The 26,133-nt window shown below is 53.4% G+C and overlaps 13 protein-coding genes across 13 annotated transcripts; 5 read left to right on the top strand and 8 right to left on the bottom strand.

The window, feature by feature from the left end:
- Positions 1 to 549: 549 nt before the first annotated feature.
- J4E84_004785 (uncharacterized protein) lies at positions 550 to 2,580 on the bottom strand (the record flags this gene model as incomplete). Its single annotated transcript, XM_049387388.1, has 1 exon — positions 550 to 2,580. The coding sequence occupies one exon, from the start codon at positions 2,578 to 2,580 to the stop codon at positions 550 to 552; it is 2,031 nt and encodes a 676-aa protein (XP_049245161.1).
- Positions 2,581 to 4,881: 2,301 nt separating this feature from the next.
- Positions 4,882 to 6,264, bottom strand: J4E84_004784 (uncharacterized protein; the record flags this gene model as incomplete). The annotated part of the gene is made up of 1 exon (XM_049387387.1): positions 4,882 to 6,264. The coding sequence occupies one exon, from the start codon at positions 6,262 to 6,264 to the stop codon at positions 4,882 to 4,884; it is 1,383 nt and encodes a 460-aa protein (XP_049245160.1).
- Positions 6,265 to 6,743: 479 nt separating this feature from the next.
- Positions 6,744 to 8,158, bottom strand: J4E84_004783 (uncharacterized protein; the record flags this gene model as incomplete). Its single annotated transcript, XM_049387386.1, has 2 exons — positions 6,744 to 6,887; positions 6,989 to 8,158. The coding sequence occupies 2 exons, from the start codon at positions 8,156 to 8,158 to the stop codon at positions 6,744 to 6,746; spliced, it is 1,314 nt and encodes a 437-aa protein (XP_049245159.1).
- Positions 8,159 to 8,935: 777 nt separating this feature from the next.
- On the top strand, positions 8,936 to 9,572 carry GRX5 (monothiol glutaredoxin grx5; the record flags this gene model as incomplete). The annotated part of the gene is made up of 3 exons (XM_049387385.1): positions 8,936 to 8,962; positions 9,015 to 9,288; positions 9,409 to 9,572. The coding sequence occupies 3 exons, from the start codon at positions 8,936 to 8,938 to the stop codon at positions 9,570 to 9,572; spliced, it is 465 nt and encodes a 154-aa protein (XP_049245158.1).
- A 375-nt stretch (positions 9,573 to 9,947) lies between these two features.
- Positions 9,948 to 11,128, top strand: J4E84_004781 (uncharacterized protein; the record flags this gene model as incomplete). Its single annotated transcript, XM_049387384.1, has 2 exons — positions 9,948 to 10,224; positions 10,281 to 11,128. 2 exons carry the CDS (start codon positions 9,948 to 9,950, stop codon positions 11,126 to 11,128), a joined length of 1,125 nt encoding a protein of 374 aa, XP_049245157.1.
- Positions 11,129 to 11,542: 414 nt separating this feature from the next.
- On the bottom strand, positions 11,543 to 12,718 carry CCP1 (heme peroxidase; the record flags this gene model as incomplete). The annotated part of the gene is made up of 2 exons (XM_049387383.1): positions 11,543 to 12,254; positions 12,306 to 12,718. 2 exons carry the CDS (start codon positions 12,716 to 12,718, stop codon positions 11,543 to 11,545), a joined length of 1,125 nt encoding a protein of 374 aa, XP_049245156.1.
- Positions 12,719 to 13,857: 1,139 nt separating this feature from the next.
- On the bottom strand, positions 13,858 to 15,198 carry J4E84_004779 (uncharacterized protein; the record flags this gene model as incomplete). Its single annotated transcript, XM_049387382.1, has 1 exon — positions 13,858 to 15,198. The coding sequence occupies one exon, from the start codon at positions 15,196 to 15,198 to the stop codon at positions 13,858 to 13,860; it is 1,341 nt and encodes a 446-aa protein (XP_049245155.1).
- Positions 15,199 to 16,153: 955 nt separating this feature from the next.
- Positions 16,154 to 17,923, top strand: J4E84_004778 (uncharacterized protein; the record flags this gene model as incomplete). The annotated part of the gene is made up of 4 exons (XM_049387381.1): positions 16,154 to 16,172; positions 16,343 to 16,964; positions 17,012 to 17,622; positions 17,682 to 17,923. 4 exons carry the CDS (start codon positions 16,154 to 16,156, stop codon positions 17,921 to 17,923), a joined length of 1,494 nt encoding a protein of 497 aa, XP_049245154.1.
- A 524-nt stretch (positions 17,924 to 18,447) lies between these two features.
- Positions 18,448 to 19,263, bottom strand: J4E84_004777 (uncharacterized protein; the record flags this gene model as incomplete). The annotated part of the gene is made up of 1 exon (XM_049387380.1): positions 18,448 to 19,263. One exon carries the CDS (start codon positions 19,261 to 19,263, stop codon positions 18,448 to 18,450), a length of 816 nt encoding a protein of 271 aa, XP_049245153.1.
- A 336-nt stretch (positions 19,264 to 19,599) lies between these two features.
- On the top strand, positions 19,600 to 20,228 carry RPS23 (40S ribosomal protein S23; the record flags this gene model as incomplete). Its single annotated transcript, XM_049387379.1, has 3 exons — positions 19,600 to 19,609; positions 19,720 to 19,968; positions 20,050 to 20,228. 3 exons carry the CDS (start codon positions 19,600 to 19,602, stop codon positions 20,226 to 20,228), a joined length of 438 nt encoding a protein of 145 aa, XP_049245152.1.
- Positions 20,229 to 20,685: 457 nt separating this feature from the next.
- On the bottom strand, positions 20,686 to 22,209 carry J4E84_004775 (uncharacterized protein; the record flags this gene model as incomplete). The annotated part of the gene is made up of 1 exon (XM_049387378.1): positions 20,686 to 22,209. One exon carries the CDS (start codon positions 22,207 to 22,209, stop codon positions 20,686 to 20,688), a length of 1,524 nt encoding a protein of 507 aa, XP_049245151.1.
- A 606-nt stretch (positions 22,210 to 22,815) lies between these two features.
- Positions 22,816 to 24,428, top strand: J4E84_004774 (uncharacterized protein; the record flags this gene model as incomplete). Its single annotated transcript, XM_049387377.1, has 2 exons — positions 22,816 to 23,355; positions 23,406 to 24,428. 2 exons carry the CDS (start codon positions 22,816 to 22,818, stop codon positions 24,426 to 24,428), a joined length of 1,563 nt encoding a protein of 520 aa, XP_049245150.1.
- Positions 24,429 to 24,635: 207 nt separating this feature from the next.
- Positions 24,636 to 25,700, bottom strand: J4E84_004773 (uncharacterized protein; the record flags this gene model as incomplete). Its single annotated transcript, XM_049387376.1, has 1 exon — positions 24,636 to 25,700. One exon carries the CDS (start codon positions 25,698 to 25,700, stop codon positions 24,636 to 24,638), a length of 1,065 nt encoding a protein of 354 aa, XP_049245149.1.
- Positions 25,701 to 26,133: the final 433 nt, after the last annotated feature.

Raw genomic sequence — 26,133 nt, 5'->3', positions numbered from 1 at the left:
GTAGTGATGGAACCGCTGGGGAGCTTTGGACGCGTGACGACGATCTCGGGGTATCTAGCCATGCGCGGTAGAGCAGCCCATGCAGAGGCGCGAGGCTTGGAACCGTTGGGCCGAGTCGAGCAGTCAAAAACACGGCCATCATGAGGCCACTGGGGTAAGAGGCTAGCCGCACGTCAGGAAATCGCCCATCGCATGCCGTCCCAGACGGCGCACCGTGCCTCGGTTCTCAGCCATGCAGCTACTGGCAATTTGGCACGTAGATTGCGCCCGTCGCACGCACCCAGCTCGTCTCGGCGTAGCTGCAGCCTGTAGCGCCGGACTGCACCAATGTGTTCTAGAAAATCTGGGGTATCGCCCGCCGCCCAATCACGTGCCCCGCCCTAGTCCTAGCTGCTGCCCCGTCCCCGGTTACAGCTTCCACGAGGGCCCCGTCGCCCGTCATCAAGAGCCACCCGCCATCCCTGGTGCCACGGCTGCCTCGCTCCTGTCACGCCGCATGTGAAGACGTATCAATCATCAAATGTACATTGCGAATTGCTAATTGCTGATTTAAAAATGCCCCCTTCCGGACGCCAGACGCACAAAGTCATAACACACGTTCTGCCCCACGAGCTTCCGGATCGTTTCAACCGTCGTCCACGCTGAGACGTCCGCAATGCCATACGCTGTCCATCCCGCCGACGTCGCGATTGCCAGCGGGTCGGCCTTTCGGGGTCCACTGGCCAAGTCGACGAACACCTTGCCTGCAGCCTTCGTTCCTGTGCACCCATGTCCGTTGGGGCTTCCATTCCTTCCGCCAACCCTGTAGTGCTTCAGCAGGGGCACCACCAGTAGCGACTTCTCAGCAGGCAGAGCCGAGATGATAACGAATGGCTGCTGCAGGCGCTTCACATCCTCTACCGATCGTACCGGTGACACGTCAGTAGATAAGGGCCCGTGGGACTTGAACCCTATGGTATATATAGGCCCGATCCCTAGATTTTTCAGTGCGAATATCGACGCCGACGCATCAGCCTCGTTACTGGCGAGCAGCAATGCTGCCTGTCCACTGTACGCAGATGGGACAAAATCGCGAGTCAGTGTCGCACGTATACCCTTCCACCGCGTGTTGTCTCCTATGAAGGAGGCGTTGCCGGTCCCGGGAGGCACTAACACTGTATCAACTTGTCCGATGGCCCGAGCAGCATTCGAAAGGGAAGGCAGGTACGGCGCCGAGGCTGCCAACGGCGGGTTGATGTAGGCACCGCCAAAGTTGTTGCGTCGGAGGATGTGCTCAATCGAAGCCTTCGGAGCTCTTTCTGCAAAACCGAACGAATGCGGCAGACTAAGCTCGTTGAAACACTTCTCAAAGAACATGGCTTGCGACGTTGATCGAAAACTGCCGATGCCGTAGATGTCCTGCTTAGGCATCTGGCCCATTGTGTGGAGCGCTGCGTTAATTTCGGCTGCGCTTAGTTGGCCAGGCGCCGCAATCATGGGTAACAGTGGATGAGTAATCGGAGTGAATATTTTGTTCAGCGTCCTTGATAGCTGGCCCATGGGGCCCATATTGAGGCCAGAGAAGGGAGGATGAGGATACTTGGCTTGAATAGTCGACCGGAAATATTCCAGCTCGTAGTTCTCCTGCATCGAATTGACCAGTGCGTACATCTTGACAATGTCCCCGTACACCGCTCCCATCTCGAACAGGCGCTGTGTTTCAGGCGAGGTCCACTTGAAGCTGCCCGAAAAGTCGTGGAACGCCGAGATGATCTTGGTGCACGCCTTGTTCTCGGCCAGCTTCCTCCTAATCTCCTCTGGCAGCCACAATTCCACATCAATGTATTCGCAACCCCATTGTATCGCGCGCGCAAGGTATCGGTAGAACAGGGAGGGGTCGTCCATGGGGAACCGGCCATTTTCCTTGGTGCACCTCGTAGTGAAGATGATTGGCAGCTCCGTGCGTTGACGCAGCACCATGACCTGCTCGCCGACATACTTCAAGCTGGGTATCTTGCTGACCGTTCCATCTGGTAGGGGCTCCTCCAGCAGGTCGACTCGGATCTCGATGGCGTCCGCGCCGACCGACAGAATGTCAAGATTGGGAAGTGCAGCGTGCACATCGGGGAACGTCGTCGATATCAGCGTCGTGCGCGCCTTCTTGGTGAGGTCGCGGTGGGGCCCGATCTGGCCGAGGACAAAAGAGAGGTATCGCGACACGTCGCGACGGAAAAAGGGCGCGCGCGTGTAGAGGTATTCGTAGTCGCATCGATCGGTGATGCTCTCGTCCAGTTCATGACCGCCGTCCACTCGATGTGTGTTGATCAACAACCTAGAGCGGTCCCAAGCGTCCAGTTGCGTTTTGGCCAGCCCGCTGCTTAGCCCGTAAACCGTCTCCCGTGGTCCTGCCAGCGCTTCGTCCATGGATGTCGCCGACTCCCACTTCTGGCCCAGGACATCCGCAAAGATGCCTACAATGTCCTCCTCGCCTTCATTATGCAGGATCAGCAGCGCCGGCCGGGCGCCGTTCGGGATCTCCTGCACGTCTATGACCGCGCCTTCCTTGAGACGGGAGGTGGTCACGCTCCCGGTTTGCACCATGGTGGCCATGGGTGAGTAGAGTTGTGCGCTGTTCTGCTTAGTAGTGTTAACCGTACGTGTTGAAGCCGTTGATGCGATGCTGGATCTCGGCGAGAATGCGACGGGCGGTATACAACTGGCGGACTCCGGCAACCGTCGCTACCATTTCCGAAACGTCGAAAAGTATGAGGCGGTGGTGGGGGCTGTGTCTGGAGAAATACAGACGTCTCAGACTGAGCGCTGTAGATTCATCCGTGGGGTGGTGGGATGCAGGACCAGGTCTGGATTTAATCGCGATGTGTGTGAGGTTTGAAGATAGTGAGATAGTACCATGTCAAGAGCAGGTGGAAGCACCAAGCTTCCGTAAAACCCGCGCGTCTGTTGGCTCTAAAGCCGTCCTATGGCTGGACGGTGAATATGCCGTTAGGAAGGCCACTAGGCGTTGCTTGCTCGGGGCAGTAGGATAGTGAACGGACCAGCGCGGGCACCGTGGTGCGCTCGCCGATAGCTGGAGCTCGAATTTATCCGTAGACTCGCCATACCGTCGCAAAAGCCGCCAATTTCGCACCAATCACTTGATTTGCCATCAGTCAAGGTATTCGTGCGCCAAGTATATCACCTCCATCGCCTTCGTCTATTGCTGACGCGAATCTGTGGGGATTGGTGGAGAATGGGGGGTAGCGTCTGTCGTAGTGACATCCAAGGCCTGAGGCGACAACCGAATACCATATCTACGCCTCGAGGCTTGAAATGCCCAGCAACAACACCACAGATACGAGCTTGGTACTCGGATAGGCGTATATCGGTACTCCCTATAGGCGCACCGCTTGTGCGAGGCTGGCTCTGGAACTGCACGAGGCTGCACCCGCAATACAGTGGAGGCGTCGCATCGCAAACTTCAGCCCTACCGGCTTTACCATGAGCGGCATCCCGCGCTCGAGAGTAGTGGAGTAATGGGCCACCGGCGTATCTCGTGTAGAGACCTGTGCCCGCAACCTCTCGGAAAGAGCAGGAAATTCGCACAAGTGCTGTTATTACCCAGGCATCGACCAGAAAACTGTGCATCCACTACAGCTATCGACAACCTCCGTGGACAGCATCGGCATCATGTTTCCTACACGCAGCTCAACATGTCATCAAAGGGCAGTACCGCAATATACCAACATTAGGCTCGGCACCAGTTGAGGCTCCGTTTCATCACTACACTTTAGCCGGCAACCTGGAGGAGGCGTAGGTGCAGACGGTCTAACGAGACCTCGATCGCCTCGTCAACGTCGGGTTTGGATTTTCCGACACCAAAATGCAGTGCAACCTAGGTCCACCCCACCTGCTGGAGCATTACATCGTCGATATCTGATGACTAGCTCATCATGAGACTGGTTTCTCGCGATCGGGACGTCACGAAGGCCGGGAATACGTTCAGGCCAGTATGGAGGCAGCGAGAGGGGTCGCTGCTCTTCGGGTCTTCGCGCAGTTTCGGCGAGATACCTATCAACCGCTGCTACGAGGTGAAGCAGATTGATTGATTCACTTCGTTATTCTTCAGCCGTCCGGTCTTGTCCAGATATCAGAACGGATAAATACAACGAAGTTCAAACATGAACGGGACGCCTTAGAACATCAGCCGTACTGCAATTTTCCGGTCAAAGGAATATATTTGCGCGTGGCCACCAAGTAGACGACCTTCCAGCGTACCTCATGAACGACGCAGCTTTTTAGGGTTCAGCAACCACAGGCAATCGATAATCCGCATGGCACAATCTCTGAAAGCTCTGTTTTCGTGTTTTGAGCATGACACGAATCGAGCATCCTTTCATGTGCGGCTCTTACCACTACGCACGCTTTCGCCGTTGAAACAGTTACTGGTGCCACGAGCCCCACCGAATTACCCAAGGCTATCTCATCTCTGTGGAGTAAAAACAACTAACCTCACACACGCCTAATTAGTCAAAAGGTTTGTTGTGCGGTCTCAGAAAGGATGCCATTACTTTTGTCTGGGTGTACATACGCCACATTGTTGGTTGCTGTACGCTGCATGGACTAGTCTGATCCGTTCGGAACTAGCTCGATCGACAATTCTAGCATAAGATAAGTAGCCCGGGCATGCCTAGGTGGTGATTCTCAGACGCACCGCGTCATACGGTCAGCCTACTTGTATCTTAAGGTTAAGCTCCTTCGACAAGCGAAAACGTGGAAGCTGCCTCTCAAAGATACTTTTCCTCTGGAACATTTCAAATAGATCAAAACGCGGAACAGCAACAAGACTACATGTCAAGGATTTGAAAATTCCTTCTCAGCTGGGTATCCGAGCCTATGTAACTGCTAATCTATCGGGCCCAGTCTCTCCCACACACTGGCTGCGTTCGGTCGACAACCTGGGTCGATTCCTAGCATGTCTTGTATGACGCAAACGAGTTCCGCTTCAGTTGGCCCAAGCTCATCTAGAGCAGCCGAAACTGCCTCAGTTCTCGTCACATTCCCATCCTCTACAGTGTAATAGCACCAAGCTACGCTCTCTTCCTCCACCTCGGAACGAAACTCCTTCAGATATTCCCAGCCTTTCCAATACCACACCAAAATGTCGAGGAAGACACATCCTAGCGACCAAACATCATGTGGGCGAGAGCTTGACCCGTTCTTGTACGTCTCCGGTGGTAGCGTTGGTGTGTTACCTTTGATCTTCGATTTTGCACTACGTCCGGTCGCATCGATACACCCGGCAAAGCCTGCGGAGCCGAAGTCGGTGAACTTCAATCTGTGTTTCACGTTAGCGGCAGGATCGTTGAATACTAGGATGTTGGCAGGCTTGATATCGTGATGGTGGTATGTCATTTGACCGTGAAGAACCTCTAGAGCACTCGCAAGGCCCCGGAGCTGTGCCAAAAGCCACTCGCGATCCAGATCTTTGACAGCTCGGCGTTCAGGGTGCTTCGCCATAAAATCGTCCAAATTGCCATCCGCTAGCTCCGCGATGAGGTATACCTTCTTCTCGAATACGAAGCCAGTGTAGAATGTAGTGATATGCTCGTGTGAGCCTGGAGATCGGGCCAAAGTCTCGAGGAAATCGCATTCCCGCTCGGCGTCTTCCCGAAATTTGCTGACTTTGAGTGCAAGATATCTAGACCAGTCGTGGGCGCCCTGGGACTCTCGTAAAAAGGAAGCACAGCTGTTGTGGATTCTGGCTTTGTAGACTTTCCCTCCGGAACCTTCGCCAACGTCGGGGTTGACACCTCTGTTGAATTCGATCGGAATGGCATGACCCGTGAGATCGGTCCTGTATTGAGATTCTTGAAGTTCAGGGACAGTAAAGAGATGTTGTGCGTCGCAAATAGTACTGTAGACCGAGTCTGATTGTTCTTCGGTCACCCCAAGCCAGTCTTTTGGCGAGAAAGGAAGGGCATCATCATTGTGGGTTGTCAAGACGAAGAGTACGTCAGGTGGCGAGAGACCGCAGTATATAGCGAGAGCAAACAAACGCTCACCGCCTGACCGGATCCTATTCTTCAGTTCGTACACCGTGTCGGTGTCCAGCCCGGAGAAGTGGAAAATACCACTGACGCTGCCTGCAGAAGCGACTTGCCGAATGGTTGTCAACGGAAAGAATTCGAATGTCTTGTCGCCGAATTTTGCGGTGGTAGTGTTGGTGACCAGCCGGGTCCTACACGCTGCCATTATATCATTGTAGTCCTTTAGAGGCTTTCCCATAATGAAACAGGAGTGGTGCGATAGAACAAGGAATGAGGTATTGGAGAGGATATGCGTAGCATTCAGTGGGCTTCTTTATGACCTCTGTTGTTCAACAATCACCAAACACCAAGTCTGCACTCATGGTGAGCTCACATGAATCTGAAGTGATTGTTGTTTGTGGGTGAATGAGTGTCTGACAACGCAATTGAAGGTGGTATTTCGTTGCAGTATTGTTTATGTGACATGCGGGAGGCTCGTGATCATAGAGCATAATATCCACATGACAGGAAAGAAGTTGACGGGCGTATTGATCACAAGAGTTAAGATAATGTGGAGGGTATAGTGTTGAAATTGAGAATTTGTGAACCTGCCATTCCCGTAAACTAGAGCTGCACGAACAAAGGAAACATCGCAGAATGAACGGAATGAGACTCACCATAAAAGTGCTTGATCTTTGAGTGAGCTTCATAAACGCATTTCCAAGAGTTCTCGACCTACTAAGTGTTTAAGAGGCTGCCCAGGGCAGTGACTACATCACTTGCTCTGCTAGTATTCACCACGTCCACCTGTAGCATTTGGCCGATGATATCGACCAGAGTCTTCCACTCAGCACCTCTATCGCCAATCTCTTTCATCTTCTGCTGGACGGTACGTGCAATCCCTCCTGGAGGAGCATCAATCCAACGGTATCGGTGCTGCTTCACGAAGTCACTCATCTTGACCTCACCCTCGTGGAACATACGAGTACTTCGAGAAAGGCCAGCCCTAAGCACCTGATGTCACGAGACACTGCGATGTTCCAGCCACGAATGACCCCCGACGGTTTGTGTTCGTTGTAGGCTCCAATAATCGACTCGTCGCTTGCTTGTTCACATGATGCTTCACTCGTCTCTTCATTCCGTTCTCCATCAGTCATTCTTGCATAGCCCCAGCCGCAGAACTTCAGAGTGCTGTCTTGCAGGTTCAGATCGTTCTTGGCGAAAACAAGGATATTGTCGAGATTGATGTTGCGGTAAAACCCAGTATTACCTTTCGTAGTAGGCCCGTGTATCTTTGCGAGAGCGTCTGCGAGGCCCATGAACTGATGAACAACCCAGTCGTAGTTAAGACGCGCTTGAGCGCCGTCAGTATACTTCGTCATGAACTTCAAAAGGTTTCCTGAGCCGCGCTCGCTGACGACGTACTGTGCTGTCCTGAACCAAAAACCAGTGTAGGAAGTCACAATATGTGGATGTGAGATATCGTTGTTGGCAAGCGCTTGGAGGAATTTGCGCTCCGTAACGCATTTGGTTGCATATGAACATGCTTTCTTGATGACGAGATCTTGGCCTGGGGGTAAAGGAGAATTAGTCCCCGGAAACATGATCTGCATCTCGTAGACGTGCGACTGTAGGCTATCGTATAGACTACTTTTGACGGAGATAGGGACAGTGTGGGCTTCATCGATTTGCTGATGAAATCGTCCCTGTGTTGGCATCTGAGATAGACCCTCCAGTCGAAATTGGGCGCGGAGGAAGCTTGCGAGGAGGTAAGGTGAATTTGCAAATCCTGAGGTGATCCTCTTCTCTGCTATAGGAAGTTCAGAGTCCGTAACATGATCTTCTTCGAGCAACACCCGGAGATACTTCATTGAGATCTTGCCCAGAATGCAGATGACAAATACTCGTCTCCCTGATAGGATAATCTTGGTGATAAGGCCATTTTTGGTGTCGGAGCTACAGTCACTGAGGCTATCGTCGAACGAGATGACAGCTCTGATGTTCTCGTCGGAGGCAACTTGATTGATGGTATGCTGAGGAATGTATGCGAGCTTTGCTCCGCCGAAGTCATATTGTATGATGTTTCCACTGTCGCGGAGCCAATGGGAAGACCATGATGTTGCAGAGGAGTCCTGCCGGGGACAAAGACGCATGGGATGAAAAACCATGTGAGGATGAGGGTGGTAGAGGCCTACGAATCAGGTTCGGGTGAGCTTGGCAATAATCTTATCGAACGCTGGGAGGCCACACTCACTGTTGATATACTTAGACAAGCTTATCGAGTGACCGTATTCCTCAGATATGCATAGCAGTTGACAATCGCAGGTGAGTAAAAGGCGTGATCTGCCGGTCACACACTGCTAACACACATAGGCGTCGTGAGATTAGCAAACTGAGTATAGAACAAGTAGATCAAGTTCGATGCTAGCAGCCTCGATTGCCAATATTTGCCATGGGAACGAGGTTTCCAAATGACAGCTCGTAGCTTGTATACCGTTTCGCTCATGCGCACAAAGGAAGGTCGGATTTTGTCTTTCCAGATATGAGACGCATCACGAGGTCTTGTAGCCTGTCTGAGGCATGCCCTCTTTTGGAACGAACAGTGTGATGCAGACCACCTAATGGAAGTTGAAGCGACGGACTTCATTATGGCGATAGTAGTGTCTACGTTCGCTGAGGTCTAAAGGCGTTGGTTAACATGCACCGTGAGTCTAGCTTTAGGATTATGGGCCATCGCGAAGCCCCAGTGTATAGATAGTCGTTAGTGAGCTGACATTTCGTGAATGAAGCCAAAGTGAGAACGGACGAATGGGAGGTTGGTGATTCAGCGGCCTTGGCGTTGTGACCTCATCCAAAACTTCGGGTGCGGCGAACAGCGGAGGTGATCGCGTCACCCGAACTTCTTCCCTGCACCACTCCAACCACTCATGATGTTTGCAAGACGCGCAATTCCCTCGGTAAGCTCCTGAAATGTACGTCTAATTATCAATTCAATCTGACAGCCACCAGGCTTTCCGAGCCGCCACCCGTGCCAGCACAGCTCGACCCATCCCCTCGGCACGATTCCTCACACCGTTCCAAGCACGATTACTCTCCGATGAAGTCCGGTCTGCCATCGACAAGGCTGTCGCATCATCGCCTGTTGTCCTGTTCATGAAGGGTACACCAGAGACACCACAATGCGGCTTCTCGAGAGCCAGCATACAGATTTTGGGCATGCAAGGTGTAGATCCGGAGAAGTTCACAGCCTTCAACGTGCTGGAAGACCAGGATCTGAGGCAAGGTACGTTTTCACGGTTTCCCCGCAGGTTTGGCCACCTGGCCGTAGGACTCGAGCCTGCGGCGCATTTCGGGTGGCTGCAGGATGGGCAACGGGGCATTACATGCTGACAAATTCGAAAAGGTATCAAAGAATACTCCGAGTGGCCGACCATACCGCAACTATACGTTGACAAGGAGTTTGTCGGTGGCTGTGACATCCTGATGTCGATGCATCAAGATGGATCGCTTGCAAAGATGCTGGAAGAGAAGGGTGTAGTTGTGCCAGCCGAGGGACAGGCACCCTAAGAGGTAGATAATACAACGGCGAATAGAAGAGGCGCATGGAATTTATGCCATACATTATCGCTTTGGTTGCGAATGTCTAGCCAGCTTCTGTCACCCGTGTAACAACTATATGTATACATACGAAGAGCAAGACACGCATGAACTTCATGGCTGGGATGCCTGATATACTTCAAATCACACACTATTTGAAGGGGAAATAACCAATTCCTGCCCTTCTATGATGTGGCTAATATGAGTGCTCTTTCCGTTGTCACCACGCGCCTTCCTCAACGGAGCCGGAACAACCCACAAGCTTTGCGTCTGCACCAAAGCTCGACTTCACCTCTTTCAGTACTCGCAACGCGTCCTCGACACCCCCAAACACAGGTAGCTTGAATGGAGGTCGAGCGCAACGTACCTGAACTGCGGGCGCGCGGCAACATTGGCCCACCGGCGAAGAAGACGGTATCCGCTGCTGCCGTTTTCAGGAACCAGGGTGCTTTCAGGGAACAAGGCAACCTCACACGTCAGACGAATATCAGCAACTCCAGGTTCACCAGGGACGATGCTGACGCTACCACATTGCTGAGCGCCGGGTCTCACTCAAGCGTAGAGAAGAGAGTAGTGAGAAAGAGTTCTTCGAACATGCATCCTCTAGGCGTAGAATTCAAAGGTACAGCTAAGCTCTCTCATGTGCTGAGCGCAGACCGCTAATATCATACTGCACAGATGCCAGCGATAAGTACCGTCGCCATCTCTACAAGACAGCTTCTTCCAGGATCAACAAGACCCTGGAAAAGCTTCTTCATACCCTCTACGAAAGTACCCTGCAGACCGTTACTCGCAACAGTAACCAACAGGACCTCATTAGCTCGCCCCTCAAGATTTCTGCCCCAGCAAAGTACGAGCGCCTAGCCACTCAGCTCTACCAACCCATCTCTCAGTTCACCCTATCACTTAGGCGCACTGACAGTGAGGGAAAGAGTGTACGTCTTGATCAGACACTTGAGACTCGCATGATCCACTACGATGAGTTGATCACTAAAGAGACGGCCAAACTAGCGAAGTTGCAGAAGGAGTGGGAGGTTGTTCTCGGCGAGATCTGGAAGCTAGGAGCGGCATGTCTAGGCAAGGAGGCTATGGAAGATATGCTATTTACCAAGCAGCCATCGGACGGATCGGTCTTACCTGTTTCATCTTCGCCATCGAAAGTCACTGACGCCGAATCCACGCTCTTCGTTTCCGAGCACGAGAGTTCTCCAGCACAGGACAAGTCTCGTACCAACCGGAAGCGCGTTACCTTCCTCGAAGAAGAGATATCAACAAACGTCCGTGACAAAAACGCCGTCATTCCAACGACCATGTTTCCAAAGTTCATATACCAGCCCTCGAGGTATCGCAAGGACACCCTGCCTCTTCCAACAAGGCTCCCTGATGATGACATCGAAAACCTAGACAAGAAGGTGAAAGAACTGGGCAGGCAAGAATTGAGTGACATGCGTGAGATTGAAAAGGAACATCAGGCGTACTGGAAGAAGAAGACGGCACAACTTGCTGTTGCGCTGAAGAGTGACTGAGTGTGCAGGCCGATGCGTGTTCGAGGGAGAAAAACCTCACTCCAATGGCCTGAGCGCAAGCAACTATGATGGTTTGGAAGCTACAGACTATCTACGCAATATGGGCATGCCAGCTGCCACATGAGTCGCGGTATATGGGGTAGCTTCAGTTGAAGTGAATTTTCTCTCATCTACGTCCATCGTCACAACGCAACTCAGCCAAATTCCCAAAACACGACGGAGAGGGACGATGTTCACAACGTCTTGTTCGTATACTGTATTTCCAAAGTCTACAAAGCATGTAACAATAAATGTATAACCTCCAAAAGTGATCTAGCGCATGCTGCCTTTAACTAAAGCAACGGTCTAATAGTCTAGATGGATATCTCTGATTCAAAGTAACCCCCAATGCTTCTCTCCCAATCTCGCACAGACTTAGTCGAACGAGCTCTTGAAAACGTAGCGCTGGTCCTCAGGCTGCTGGAACGGTACACCGAGCTCAAACAGAGTCATGACGCTCTCGGAAAAGTCCTTGAAGAAAGCGTCGTTGTCCTTGGCGTACAGGTCGGTGTACTTCCTGAAGCTCTTGTCCTTAACAAGCTCCATATCAGTGGGCAGCATCATCAAGCTCTTGGTCTTGACATCCTCGAACTGTTTGGGGCCGTTCCACTTCTTCCATGCCCACTTCTCCTCGACAAGGAGCTTGTAGTAGTCGTTGGTCAGGGTGGTGGGAGAGAAGGTCCAGGGGCCGTCGAAGCCAGAGCGGTCGGTGTGGCAGCGACCCAGGGCGTGTGCACCGGAAAGGGCGACCATGGCGCGGTCGTCGAAACCCATGCGGCCGAAGATGGCGCGGATGTGGCTAGAGTCCTTGCTGGCGTCGGGCAGACGGCCGTCGGGTGTGCAGAAGGAGACGTCGCGGTCGGTGCGGCCAGCGCGGTATGGGATCTTGGGGCCCTGCATCTCTTGGATGGCGCAGACACCGGCGAGGATCCACAGATCGGAGTAGGTGATCCATGGGAAGGCCTCCTTGACGGGCTCGAGGAAGTCGCGGGCGGCCTTGAGACCAGCGTTGGCGCCGTGGTCACCTTCGGGGGCGAATCGCATGGTAGCGCCGTTGGAACCACCGGTTCCCGTCATCTTGTCGAAGCTGTTGTCTGTCAGTTCATGTGTCTGATGGACAAGAAAGCAGAATACTCACGTTCCCGAGGCGTGCCATGCAAGGCGGAGGAGAACGGGGCCGTAGCTACCATCATCGTAGTCATCGTGCTCCTCAAGCCTCTTGGCGATGTGGTTGTAGACCTTCTGGTAGTCCTCAAACCTGGGTGTGAAGATCTTCCTGCTGTTGGTCTGGCCGAACAACTCTGGCTTGTATGTGTAGAGGCCGTATACACCAGCACCGACGAGGAGAGCGCCAGCGCCCCAGGCTAGACCAGTTGGGTTGCCCTCATGCTTGTCTGGTCCATCTTCCTGAGAAGCGTATCCGCGTCGTTGGTTGCGGAAGGCGTTCTGTGTGGGCGCGACGAAGCGGGCAGAGGAGCGGGTCGAGGTGGTGCGGAACGAGGGAGCGGCGGTGCGCAGGGCGCGAGAGAAGTTTCGCGAGGCAGATGCCATTGTGCAGACGGTGGATGGGAGATCGAGTCGGCCGAGCAGGATAATTTGTGCAACAGATGGATGTCTGTTGATAGGCTACCTGTGGAGCAGTTTGCCTCTTAAAAAGTCAATTGACAGTAGCACAAAGGCAGGAAGGTCAAAGAGAGTGAAAACACAAACGCGAATAGGGCGTAGGCACGGGAAAGCTTTTAAAGATAATGTTTCGTTGCCTCGGACTCAGATGGCGACAATCTTTCTGGAAACAACGGCATCGACCCACTTTGATAGCCTCTGCACCAATCAGACGCATTACGGGGCATAATCGTCTGGACCCTTGGGATTACGATATCTGATGCCGCCGCGACACTTTTCCGATCGTGAAGCCATTTCCGCCGATTGGGTTATATAATCCACGCTTCTAGCAGATGACGGTTTCGAGTTTGAGACTATCAGGCAGGGAGACCCGTGGTTTTGTAGCTGCGCAGGGCTGGGCTTTGTCCTCGTGCATAAGCCGACTTCCACGCTCTGTGATTCGCTGTGGTGGCGTCGATCGACGCAGGCCAGCGAGCGAGATGAGGGGTACCTGATGAGGCTCTGCGGCAACTTTGTCTGATATCCTTAGCAGTGAATATCGCCACGCTCGACACGTGGTGTTACAAACGATATCTGGTGTCTCGTCGCTGCTTGTCATTCTGGGTAGGACATGGTGGCCAACCAGAGCTTTCGTGTACTAAGCCGCCGGAAATGACTCGTGCCATGCCCACATGCCGTTGTCCTCCGATGAGCGGCGTGAACGACAAAAGTGGGTGCATCGCTCGAAGAGGCAGTTTTATCGATCTAGCTGTGGTACCTCACTGTCCTCGGCGCAGGTATTTGTCAAGCATAATTTCGATTCAATTATATCCAGGGTGTACGATACGTATCGGTAATGAAAAAGAAGCCAGTACAGTTAACGCCTGCTATCCCTTGTCCTTCAATGCAGTTCCCAGTCTTGATAAACGCCTTGCAAAGAAATGCTCACTTGGGTTTGTGTGCGTGAAGAAGCCAGAAGCCATACCAAATTTCCAACTCCAGTGCCATGACATTAATGCAATCATTACCCGAAACATTAGCTTTCTCGCGTATTACTCGTCCCAGCGTGAACTCTTAAAGAAATGTGATCAGTACATGCCATTGTGCGGAGGCATACCCATGATCATGCCGAGATACGGCTGCGTGTGCGGGTAACCGTCCAAGCTGCCGGTAGGCGTAGAGATGCCGGACGTCGATGCTGTTGCCGGCCGCGATTCTTCCATGTTTCTCTTGGCCGCATTCTCGGCGGCTTCCTTTACGATCTTGGGCTTGAGAAGATCCCAGGAGGTGCTGTTGGGGTCTTTGGGGATGGTAATGGCACGCTTGTATGCCGGACACGCTTCTAGCTCTTTGATACTGATGGGTGGATCGAGCTGGGACGCCTTTTCCTTGAAGAAGTTCTTGCGCCGTAACTTCTTTGCAGTGTAGTCAGAAGTTCTAGCCGTGCGTTGCATCTCTTCCCACTGTTCCATCTTCTTTGCAAACATCTGGCGCTCTTCTACCTTCTTAGCCTTGTCGGCAAGCCATTCAGTCCACCATGTAGCCGTCTCTTCTGTGTTGGGGTCTCTCTCATTGGATTCCTTGTGGAACTCGGCAACGAGCTTCTGCACGTCTGACCGTAAGTAGATGGTCTTCAGCGCATGCGTACTCGCTGGTCCCACGCCGACAAAGTTACCCCATGAATCGAAGATGCCACTGGGCAAGGCAGCGCGGATATAGGATACGTCTTCGCCGTTTGGACCTCTCAGCTGGGCAACAGCATCGTATTCCCTGATGACTTGGGTGTTGAGACAGTCTTTGCACATGCGGCGCAGGAAGGCCCAGAAGGTCTTGCGAGTGTTTGGGGCGCCGCAGTCCATACAGCCATGCCCATGGCGCAAGTGGGCGAACTGGAACTCGGTGAGACCTGGAGGTGGGTCCGGCATGTCGGTTCCGTAATAGTAAACCCTGCTATGCTTCCAGAGCATGGGGTTATCCCGCAAAAACCGGTAGCATGAGGCAATCTTGCTACGCATCTCGAGCAGCTGCGCAGGGTCCGAGTAGGACAATATGATGAACCAGCAGTCCAGGTCGACGCCTTTGGACAGGATCTTGCCCCTCCGTAACCTCGTCGGCTTGCGCTGCTGCCACTGCTGGTTAAGCAGTGGACGGGCCGGTGCCGCAGTGAGTGGAGTCGCATCGTTTCCGAAAGAGGCGGCCGGGTTGGCGGCGTGCTCAGAGTCCTTCCTGGACTCGTCGCCCCGCTTGCGCTTCAGACTGCCTTCGACCATGGCCAGCGGCACATTGTGGGATCGCACCTCGTGCGCCAGCCCCGCGCGCTTCCCGCCTGGCCGCCGGCAGTTGATTACGGTGGCATAGGCCTGGTCTGGCGTCTGCAAGAAGGGAGTCTGCTTGTTGACGGTAAAGGCGACATATTTGGCATTCACCATCTCGGGTCAGCAGGCCAGCCGCTCGGGGTATCGTCGACGGGTAACGGGTCGCTCGCAGTCACACTTCCACGTCGTGGGTCGGGCCTGGCATGCGGTGCTGGGAGGATGGCGAGATTGAGAGTGCAGGGTCGAGAGGCTGAAGGAGAGGAGGCACAGGGAAAGGAGTGTGGACGACGCTGAGACTTCCGCGCGCCCAGGCTTGAGTTGATGTCGGCTGCCGAACCAGCTTGCCCGACCAAACCAAAACTACAAGGTTGGCCCTTCGGATATAAAATCTGGCCTTTGCTCAGCGACCGCCGACACGCCCTTCACCACCATGTCGACAGTCCCCAGTTGACATCAGCCCAGACTGTCCCTGGCAACAACTACGTCTGCAGGTGGAGTTCTGCAACTGTTCCGACAATGCCATGCGGAAAGATGCGCGCTTGCTATTCCGCATCAATACGTGCCGACGCATCTTTTCCCTTTAGGCCCGGCGCCACACTGCTGATCACATGGTTACATCACACGCGAGGCGCACGCTTACGGTCCTTTTCCAGCAGGTTTGAGCCGGCCAATGTCGCCTGTCTTTTTGCTTGTTCCAAAGCCGAGCGGTCGACGATTAGTTGCACGCCGTGTTTGCGCCATGTCCTTGGGTACCCGTGACTTCGCGCTGGCGACCGGCAGCGCAGCTTCCTAATGAGGAACTCCATCGCTTACGCATGCATGGGCAAACAGCCAAAGCCAGAGATGCGGGGTTGGCGAGCGTCGACGATGCGAGAGTGGTCAGAATTGTGCTAGGGTACCAGCGACCTCGGCCTTCGCTGTGACTCCATTTCACTGTCCGCTGTCCAGGATATATTGCCTTCGCTCCCGCCTCTGCAAGTGCCATGCAAGTGTGAATTTGGCATCGGACCTACTCCCGACCACTAGGCAACTACCCAGGCGGATAGAGTCAAGCTCACCAACCGTCGTCATGTTCGGAAGGAAAGAGAGTAAGTCGCCGCATTCTGCTAAGCTGGCCCCGATGACTCCCGCGGAATGCTTGACGCATCTTGTCAGCTGCAAGCTCATCGTCAGCTTCATGTCGCACAGGTCATAATTGCATCACCCTACGCTCCTTGCCATGTATACAGAGTCGTTGAAGTTTGCTGATCATGCGCAGAAGACTTGCCGTCTCCGGACGTGGACAAGACCGATCCAATCCCTCACTATGACAATACCTACGACGACGACCCGGCACTTGTCCCATGTCCGCCCAATACCACGGAATCCAAACTCGTGACCAAGATTGACCTCCATGTCATTCCCTTCCTCTGCATCATGTATCTCCTGGCCTTCCTGGACCGTGTCAACATTGCAAACGCGAACGTCTTTGGCCTCAGCGAGGAACTTGATCTGGCACGAGATAATCGCTACAACACTGCTCTGGTCATCTTCTTCGTCCCCTACATCCTCTTCGAGATCCCGTCCAATGTCCTCCTCAAAAAGATGAAACCTCGCGTCTGGCTCAGCATCTGCATGTTTGGTTTCGGTCTCGTTACTATGCTGCAAGGCTTTGTGCAAAACTACTCTGGTCTGCTTGCGACTCGATTCTTCCTTGGTGTGTTCGAGACAGGCATGTTCCCGGGTGCCTTTTACTTGATTGGTATGTGGTACCGCAGACACGAGGCGCAGAAGCGGTATTCGTTCTTCTTCAGTTCAACGACTCTGGCCGGAGCTTTCGGTGGACTGCTAGCTTCTGCGATTGGCAAGATGGATGGCATGCGCGGTTATCAGGGCTGGAGGTATGTTTCGACGGTGCATTTGTGTTGCAAATTATTGACCCTGGTAGATGGATCTTCATCCTGGAAGGACTCTTGACTGTTCTGGTTTCGTTCGCTTTCTTCTTCCTGCTCCCAAACTTCCCGGAAGAAGTGAAGTGGCTCTCGGAACCCGAACGCGCGTTTGTAAAAGCCAGACTTCAAATCGACCAAGGACGCTCCGCACGTGAACGACCTATCAAGGCCAAGGACGTTGTGAATGTGTTCAAGGACCCCAAGATCCTCATCGGCGGGCTCATGTACTTCGGCTTGATCGTACCTGCCTATGGATACGCCTACTTCTCTCCCACCATCATCCAGAGCTATGGCTACTCCAAGATCCAGACACAGCTGCACAGTGTTCCTCCGTGGGCTGCCGCTTTTGGTTTCTCGATGCTTGTCGCATGGTTCTCGGACAGGCTCAAACACCGCTTCCTTTTCACCATCTTCCCCATTGCTGTCTGCATCGCTGGATTCGCTATTCTTATTACCGTACACGACAACCATGACCTGCAGTATGGGGCGCTCTTCCTTGTCGCCATGGGAGCCTACACCGCCATGCCGGTCATTGTATGTTGGTTCAATATGAACTTGGGTGGTCACCACCGTCGAGCTGTAGGAAGTGCATGGCAAGTCGGATTCGGTGAGTTCGAAACCTCTTATATAATATTTGAGGTATCAAATGCTAACCGAACATAATAGGCAACATTGGTGGAATCATCGCTGTCTACTCATTCTTGAAGACAGACGCGCCAAAGTATACGCGAGGGTATTCCATCAGTATCGGCTTCGTGTGCCTCAGTGCACTAAGTTGCTGCGCGTACTTTGTCATGTGCAGTCTCTCGAACCGAAAGAGGAACAAGAGCGTCAGGGATGTAGGATTGACGGAGTACGAGAAGACCGAAATGGGCGATCTGAATCCGGAGTACCGCTATCTCTTGTAGACGGTGTGTGTGTGTGTAAACGTAATGGATAAAGAGTACGAAACAGAGGCGGTAAAGCGTTAATCTCACACATACAGATCACGCAAAAGAAGGCACGCAGTCTCGAGTCTGCTGACATCATTCTCTTTTTCAACTCCGCCATTAATCAATGTGACACTAAATCTGACACGCTACCTATGTTGCTCGGCGAAGCGACCTCAAGATACCACCTATTGCACGTCCCATTACGCGTGAGTAAATGTGTTTCCACGTGATACTCTTTGTTGTTGTTGCCAATGGCTCACATCAGCCTCTTCAGTCTGTTCGTATATCACCACCAAACCGACGTCCCTTCAATCGCGCATGTGGGTTCTGCTAGATGCCTCCATAGGACGTGTGTATCTTCTCGATGTGACGAGGGAGCGCGAGAGCGTGTGTTCCATCTTTCTAGTCGATGGAAATAGACTCGAAAGCCAGCCTGGATTCACGCTGCCTGTTTATGGGCATAGTTTTCTGGATAATTCTCGCTCAGGCTGCGCGTCGTCTCAAGTGACGCTCGCAGTGTCCATACTGTCTTCACTCCCGTGTCCCCAGATCTCTTTGCTCTCGCTCTCAACCCCTCTCATTGCCTTTGCAACCTCTTCCAGTCTTACAACGACTTCTTGCACACCCTTGTTCACTTTCTCAAAGTATCGGTCGTTCTCTTCTCTCCTCTTCCGACTCAGCTCGATGTCCTTCTCTGTTTCCTCCTCCAGCTTGATCCGGTCGAACAGCTTCTCTCCTTTCCCTGACCCTGCTCCGTCGTGAGGGTGATTTGCAAGACTCTGTGGTTGCAAGTCGTTCGCTTTACTGTCCTGCGACTTCTTCTGTTGTTCGGGTGTCTGTTCATCTTCTTCCGAGCGCGCCCATGCTTTCGCAAGTTCTATCTGCGCTTTTCGCAGCTCATCTAGTGCTCGAGAGTGTTCAGAGCCGAAGACAGTCATGCCTGGGCCCTTGATAGCGCTCAGCTCAACCTCCTCCAATGTGTTTTGCATCTCTGCCCATATCGCTTCTGCGCGTGACGATGCTTCGGCATCTGCGGCTTGGCTGTGCTGTCTTTGGCGCCGTTGGAATGGCGCCGAGGGGTTCGTGGAAGTGAGGCTAAGGTGGTCGCCATCGTTGGTGGTCGTGGGGGGAAGAGGTCGCTTGTTGTCCGGAGAAAGGAGTGAGCGCTGGCGGACTAGAGGAGCCCTTGCAGGCGTTCGGACTTCGTGCAGCGATGTGTTGGAGGCATTGTGTGACGGTGGCCCGACAAAGAGTGCAGGCGCAGGTAGGCGGTTAGTTTGCGTCTTGGTGACTTTCTTGTCGTCTTTGGAAGTCATGGTAGTGCATGCGCTGGACGCGTTATGAGACTGGATTAGGGCGACTAAGGAAGTGTGGGTATTGCGATGGGCAATTGGACTGGTCACTACGAATCTTGAAGTCTACTGACTTGAGCTGCAACTACGCGCGGTATTCATTGGTGTTCTCCCCAGACGCGATGACGATGGCCCGATAAGATAAGATGGCCGTGCTGCGCTAACCCCTTCTGGGCCAACGCCGCTAAGCTGTGGGGCTTGGCTCTGGCGCACACTGATTCCAGCCGCTCTCGAAAATACTTCGACGTCCGCGATACTAACCACACTTCCCCCAGCACACTCGTCGTCAATACCGCAACCATGGGTAAAGGTACGCAGCCACTCCCTCCAGAAGCCCTCGATCGACGCGAAATGCACAATTCCACGCCTTCGCCGTCCTGACACGGGCGTATATTGGGTAGTTGCTCACAACATCATCAGGAAAGCCAAGAGGTCTCAACGCCGCCCGCAAGCTCCGCAACCATCGCCGCGAGGGACGATGGGCCGATCTCCACTACAAGAAGCGTCTCCTCGGAACCGCCTACAAGTCGTCTCCCTTCGGTGGATCTTCCCACGCCAAGGGCATCGTCCTCGAGAAGGTCGGTGTTGAGGCCAAGCAGCCCAACTCCGCTATCCGAAAGTGTGTCCGTGTACAATTGATCAAGAACGGAAAGAAGGTCACCGCTTTCGGTATGTCATTATGCGGAGATTGAAGAGGCATCGGCGACGAGCCTGTGGCAACAATGAGAGCGTGGGCTAATAATCTGCCAGTTCCCAACGACGGTTGCTTGAACTTCGTCGACGAGAACGACGAGGTCCTCCTTGCTGGTTTCGGTCGTAAGGGCAAGGCCAAGGGTGATATTCCCGGTGTGCGTTTCAAGGTCGTCAAGGTTTCCGGTGTCGGTCTGTCCGCACTGTGGAAGGAGAAGAAGGAGAAGCCCAGGTCATAGAGGACTCGTCTGCAAGGAGTCAAGGAAGGAAACGAACGTGGACCACAAGCCCGCCATGAACGAATGATGGAATCCGCGGATCACTATGGGGGGTTACCGGAGTCTTTACATCGGGGTTATCTGTGCTTCTACCCGGCATATGAAAAGTCATGATATGCTGGAGAGTTAGATAGAATCTGACTCGTTCAAGCGCCCACTCCGTATGCGTATGCCATGGAGTGATGTTGGGTGTGTTGACATGCCGTTGAGGACTTGGTATTGAATGTGATGAACCCAATACATTTCAGGTTTATGTTGTCCATGATTCATTGATCGAGAAAGAACACTGCTGTACACAAACCTCCGTATAGTAACAAACTCCGACCAATGCAACATAGGAAAGAAGCGCCGCCGGGTATCTCAAACAAAACGCCAACCACCTATGCAATCTTAGCAATCCTTGCGTGTGCAGTCCATCTTATTTCGTAAACATGGCATTAAACGTGTCCTCCAGTCCAGTGTCCTTCATAGTCCCGTAGTATTCGTACTTCAGCTTCGGGCTGGCGAAGAGCTCAGCATCCCTCTTCACGTTCTTCGGTACACCGAAGCCATCCAGACCCGGTATCTCTCCCGCACCTCCTTGCGCCTTCTGGTCTCCTTTGAAGAACTTGGGTGCGTTTTCCTTGAGAGGAGGCGCCCAGACACTCGGTTTCCAGGGGTTAGGTTTTTGGTTGGCGCCGAGCGAGGGTGGCGGCGGTGCAGGGACCCGGTGACGGAATGGATTCGGGTCTGGTTTTGAGAAGATGGAGTGGGGTTCTCTGAAACGAGGGGGTGTTGCTGGCTGACGAGATGTCGTCTTGGAGAAATGGTTGGGTATAATCTCTGGGGGTTGTGAAGAGAACCGACTTCCAGAATTCTTGGTCGGTGTCCAGTCCATGTCATCTGCGCCCAAGAATGTAGATCGCTGGGCATAGGGTGTGGTGACGTCGGTAGCATGTGTGGTGAAGGAGGCTTCTGAGATGGTGGGGGACGGGGGAAGAGGGGAGGACTCCTTGCACTGATCCATGCCATTTACAAAATCGGGCGCTATACTGTCGAAAACGCTTGCTTGAGGATGAGCTGGGTGGTAAGAGCCTCTTCTTGCCTTCTGTGCGCTATCGGGTGCGCTGGGTACGGGTTCGCGAGCCGTTTTCAGAAAAGAGGGCGGGGCGCCGTAGACTATGCGGACCGCCTTCCATGTCATGATAGACGAGAAGGTCAATATTCCGAGCATACATACATGTGTGTACCGGAATAGTGTCAACGTGTCGTTGTTGATGGTGTGACCTTTCCAGTAGTAGAGGGTTAGGAAACGAAGAGCCACGGCAGTAATTCGAATCATCCATAGTGACATGAGCCCGCGCATCCTGCCCGTAAGGCTGTTCGTCTTGAGCTTCAGCTTGGGGTTCCACCAGATTGTGAGAGCATCGGCGATAATCGCAAAGTTCAGCCACTTGAGTATCACGGGCGAAAGTACACAGATTTCGTCCATCCAGCATCCCGACTTTGCCTGAGTCCAACAAGTATCCCAGCTGAAAACTTGGTACGCCCGTATACCCTCATCCGGGCCCATGTAAAGTCCAGCAGCATGCCAGACAATTCCTATTGCTGTGCTCACGACGTAGGTCCACTTCGCCAGCGAAATGAACCTCAATGTCCATGCTTGTCTGTGGGTGTGTACAGTTGTGCGCTTCTGTTTACTCGCTTCCATGATACGCGCCAGGTTATCTGCTCTGGCAATATGGTTCGCATTCCGGATCTGATGTTGGACTCGAGGCAGACATTCGCTGCAGACCTGCGGGTACCGGGTCTCGAGCTCGTCCTTGTAGTCCTCGTACGCCGCTAAGAATTGCCCATACGTCGGATCATCCTCTTCCGGAAGGTACTCGCCCAAGAGCTTTGCGTAGAGGGTCTGGTTGCGCTGACATGTGTCGCAGAAGATGTCGTCACCGGGTACGGACATGGCGGGTGTTGGGGAGCGGGAGCGCAGGTGTTGGAACGAGGCTTGAGGGGCGGTCGCGACTTCTTCGATGGGCGGATCGGTGATGTTTCCGCGCTGGGCAGCAGGTCAGTTGGAGAGGTTCGGGTGTTTATGCGGTAGAGTAAGTACTTCGTCGAAGTGATTCACGGCGTCGCATTGCGGACAGTGAAATGTCTTGGGTATTTGTGAGACAGTGTCGCGTGACAGTGTATTGCAGTAATGGCAGCGCAGTCTGCGCCGTAATAGCGCCATGGTGGGAAGACACCTGAAGTGCGTGGTGATGGCTAGGGTTGATGCACCATGTCATGGGCGACGTGTTTTGGATTCTGCCGAGGCGGCCACACCGCCCGGGCGCCGGCGCGGAATTTTGGCTCACCAGGTCGAATGCACTGTTCACCACTTCTGGAGGGACGACTGCCGACAATCCATCGCCGTGGAAACGACACCGGCTCGAACCTCACGACACAGCGTCTCCATCTCATCTCCCCGGTCGTATCCGCCACTACACCCCTCGCCGCCCGCCATTCGATGGCTCGGTAGTCCGCAAACCCTCGCATCTCCATCTCCACCGCCGCCATCCCGCCCACCATGAGCCAATTGATCGTCAGGCCGGGGCGCAACGCCGCCCGTCAGGCCAAAAAACTCAAAGAGATCCGCAATGTCAAAAACGCAATCCAATGGCACGAGCGGGAACGCAAGAAGCGCCAGGGACTCAAACAGGACAAATGGGAAATCAAGCGAGCCATCCTTGCGCGTAAAGCGTGGGAACAAGAGCGCATCAAGGGTGTCAGGAAGCAAGCTCTGGCCAATGCAAAAGAGGACTGGAAACTTGGTCCGTTGAGGCCAAATCGCGCCGTCGGCCCAGATGCTGAGAAATACGGTGTCCTCACCGGCGGCCAGGTGCAGAAGCCTGAGATACCTATCGAGGCCCAGAAGAGCCGGAACGCTTTTAGGGAAAAGAAAGGCCTCGAGCTCGAGTACCCGCTGGTCGTGGACGATAAGAAATACTTTCCCATTGTGAAGGGTGATCGTGTCGTAATTCTGAAAGGAAAAGAGGCGGGCAAGGTCGGTGTGGTACGAGAGACCATAGATCGATCACACGACGTCGTTATTAAGGGCATGAACTTGGTATTTATCGCCTAGCTGTGTCATCAAGTTTGAGTGTTAACATTTGCCAGCAATACTTCGACACTAGTCTATTTAGTAGTGCTGCCGAAGAGATGGGGCCCAAGGTAGAGAACGAGGTGCCTATGCCCTTGAGCAATGTACGTCTCGTGGTACCCGCCGAGATAGACCAGGGAGGCCAGAAGCGTTACGAGGACGTCGTGGTCGAGAAGATCTACATGGAGCGGCATACCACCGGCATTGATCCATACACCGGTACTGACTACGGGAACGACACAATACCCGAAGCACACCAATACGATCCTCGAACTGGACTTCCCATCTTCCACCGATACATCGCAGGCACACGGCAACGACTGGAATGGCCATGGGAACGTGTGGAAGGAACTGAAGCTGTTGGTACCACAAAAGAAACAAGCAAAGACAAGAAAACATTACTCAAAAAGGCCCTGGCCAAGGTGAGCCAGCCGTTCACGAGCTTGAGTCGTTGGCGGAGCAAGAACAAGGAGGACCAAGCTCAACAAGACGCAACGAATAGCAGGAGCCCAGTCGACCTCGAGGCAAAATTCGCCGAGATTCAAAGGCAAGAGCAGGAACGATTCAAGACCGCCGCTCCAATAAGCATAGACCCCGAGCTTCCTTCGGCCTATGATGTGGACACAAGACGAAACATTGTCGAAGGTTCGCAGTCTATGGCTTATACGCTCGTTGCGCCACCTTTCCCCGACACGATTGCGGAAGAACTCCGTAGCGATATCCACGAGTTCTCTATCAAAGCGAAGAAGGACAGGGACCCCGAAGCACCGCGTCCTATCAAGGTTGCGCAACACTCCGAACAGGGTGTGGTCGCGCGAGAAATTGCAAAGCAAAAGCACAGAGCGGCACAGGCAATGAAGACGCCCATGCAATTGAGGTGGGAGCTGGAGCATCAGAAGAAGGTGCAGAGCCAGAAGGAGAAGCCGCTTGTCGACCAGGAGAGCTTGCTGGCGGCATTAGGTCAGCACATGCAGAAGAGTGCTACGAAGCCGTATTTGGGCAAGAAGCAGATTCCCAGTCAAACAGCCGACCTCGACTAGGGCCATTGCGACGATGGCATGATAACGCATCACGCCTGTGACACGAGACTTGTAGTATACCTTTTGTATATATAGCATGGATTGAAGCCGAAAACTCAGCTAGGCTTTATGTGGCCTATGGGGTATCTTCGCTGTAAATGTACATCAAACGCCTGCATCATGCATACCACGATCTATTGAACCTCTCCCTTGAAATCATCCTTGAGCTCACACGAGAATGCCCCAGTATTCCGCTCGTCCTCCTGCGCCCTCCAACTCCTCCCACTGCACCAGGAAGCGATCCACGACCTTTAGTAGTAGTTTCCCACTCAGACTCAGTGTCTTGACTCGTGCAAAACTCTCCACGTACACAGTCTTACACTTGCCCCTGCTGTTCGCTCCCTTGATGTTGAAGAAGCGCAGTATGAGGCTTGCGATAATAAGGATTACGGCCGTGGCTGGGCCGTTGGTGATGATGAGATCTGGGAGGTCGGCGGCTGCGGCTTCGTATGGCGTTGTAGGGGCTTGGCCGGCCAGAAGTGGTGGAGCACGGAGGAGAGGTGCAAAGGAAGATAGGAGGGTGTAAACTGAGGTGAAAGGCGTTGAAAGTAGTGGCTGGTGTATCTTGCGCGCGCGAGGGATGACGGCGATATTGTAGTGGTCTGGCCCAGTGCATATTGGCCTCTCTGCCCTCTTCTCTTCTAGCGCATGCGTTGTGCCGTCTGCATCTGTAATCTCCATCACCGGTCTTCTTCCCGTGCCGTCTGGTTGCACCACCTCTTTCTCCGATTCTTGCTTCCGCAGCCGTTCCTTCTCTCCATCTTCAAGTCCTCGCTCAAACTCCGCGGCGCGTTGTGCTGAGAACGCATCTCCGCTGCTGACCACGTATGTTCGGTGTGTGTATTTCCGTGTGTCTAGATCTCGCAGTAGGTAGAACATTTCGTGTGTATGTCCGCCCGATCCAAGAACGACGAGGATACGTGTTGCGAGCGGGCGCTTGCGCAGTGGTGTAGACTTTGAGCGCGCATTTGGAAGTATGGCAAGCAGACGTAGTGTTGCCGCGACCAGCAGAGTAGCGAGGGTTGCAATCGCGAAGGAGAGCGTGTAGAGTGAGGACGGCGGGGGTGCCATGGTGGGGTTGTCGCGAAGGATGAAGGTCAGGTTGGGGTGAATTGTTCCCTCGGTCGCATGTGCCAAGCTGAGGAATAACGGGATACTGTGTCTCAGGTTGAGCGCAAAAGCATCGTTGTCGTGGCTGTAAACTTCACCAGGTGAAGGTACGTGTCGCTGCATTTGGCCAATCGTGGGGACCTCGGGACCACGCGAAATCACATGCTCCAGACTTGGCGTGAGGGCAAGCCAAACAACCCATCCGCGTCTGATTCCACATGTTCCCCAACATCGTAAGTTCACCATAACTAAGAATCATGTCTGGTAGCGCAAAAATTTACATTCACTCGTCCAAGTTCCGCAAATCAACGACATGAGGATGCGCAGGCACCTACAACATCGGGCATTTCGGGACGCGAAATGCAAGCGGACTTGCTGCTAGGGCATCGAATGCCGTCCCTCCCCCTTTGAAGATCGCATGAGCCTTTCCAATGAGCAGAACATGTGAACCCCGTAAAGAGGTTTTTGGAAAAAAAAACATGAAAACGTCCTCATTTGGTTTTGGACGATGAGACCTCAGGTATGGTCTTGGAACAAGCAGGGTAGAATAAGAAAG

The sequence above is a fragment of the Alternaria hordeiaustralica genome, assembly GCF_023758085.1.
Source record: "Alternaria hordeiaustralica strain BMP 2776 chromosome Unknown scaffold_7, whole genome shotgun sequence".
NCBI lineage: Eukaryota > Fungi > Ascomycota > Dothideomycetes > Pleosporales > Pleosporaceae > Alternaria > Alternaria hordeiaustralica.
Note: the sequence above shows the minus strand (reverse complement) of the source record. Positions and strands in the feature narration are given on the sequence as shown.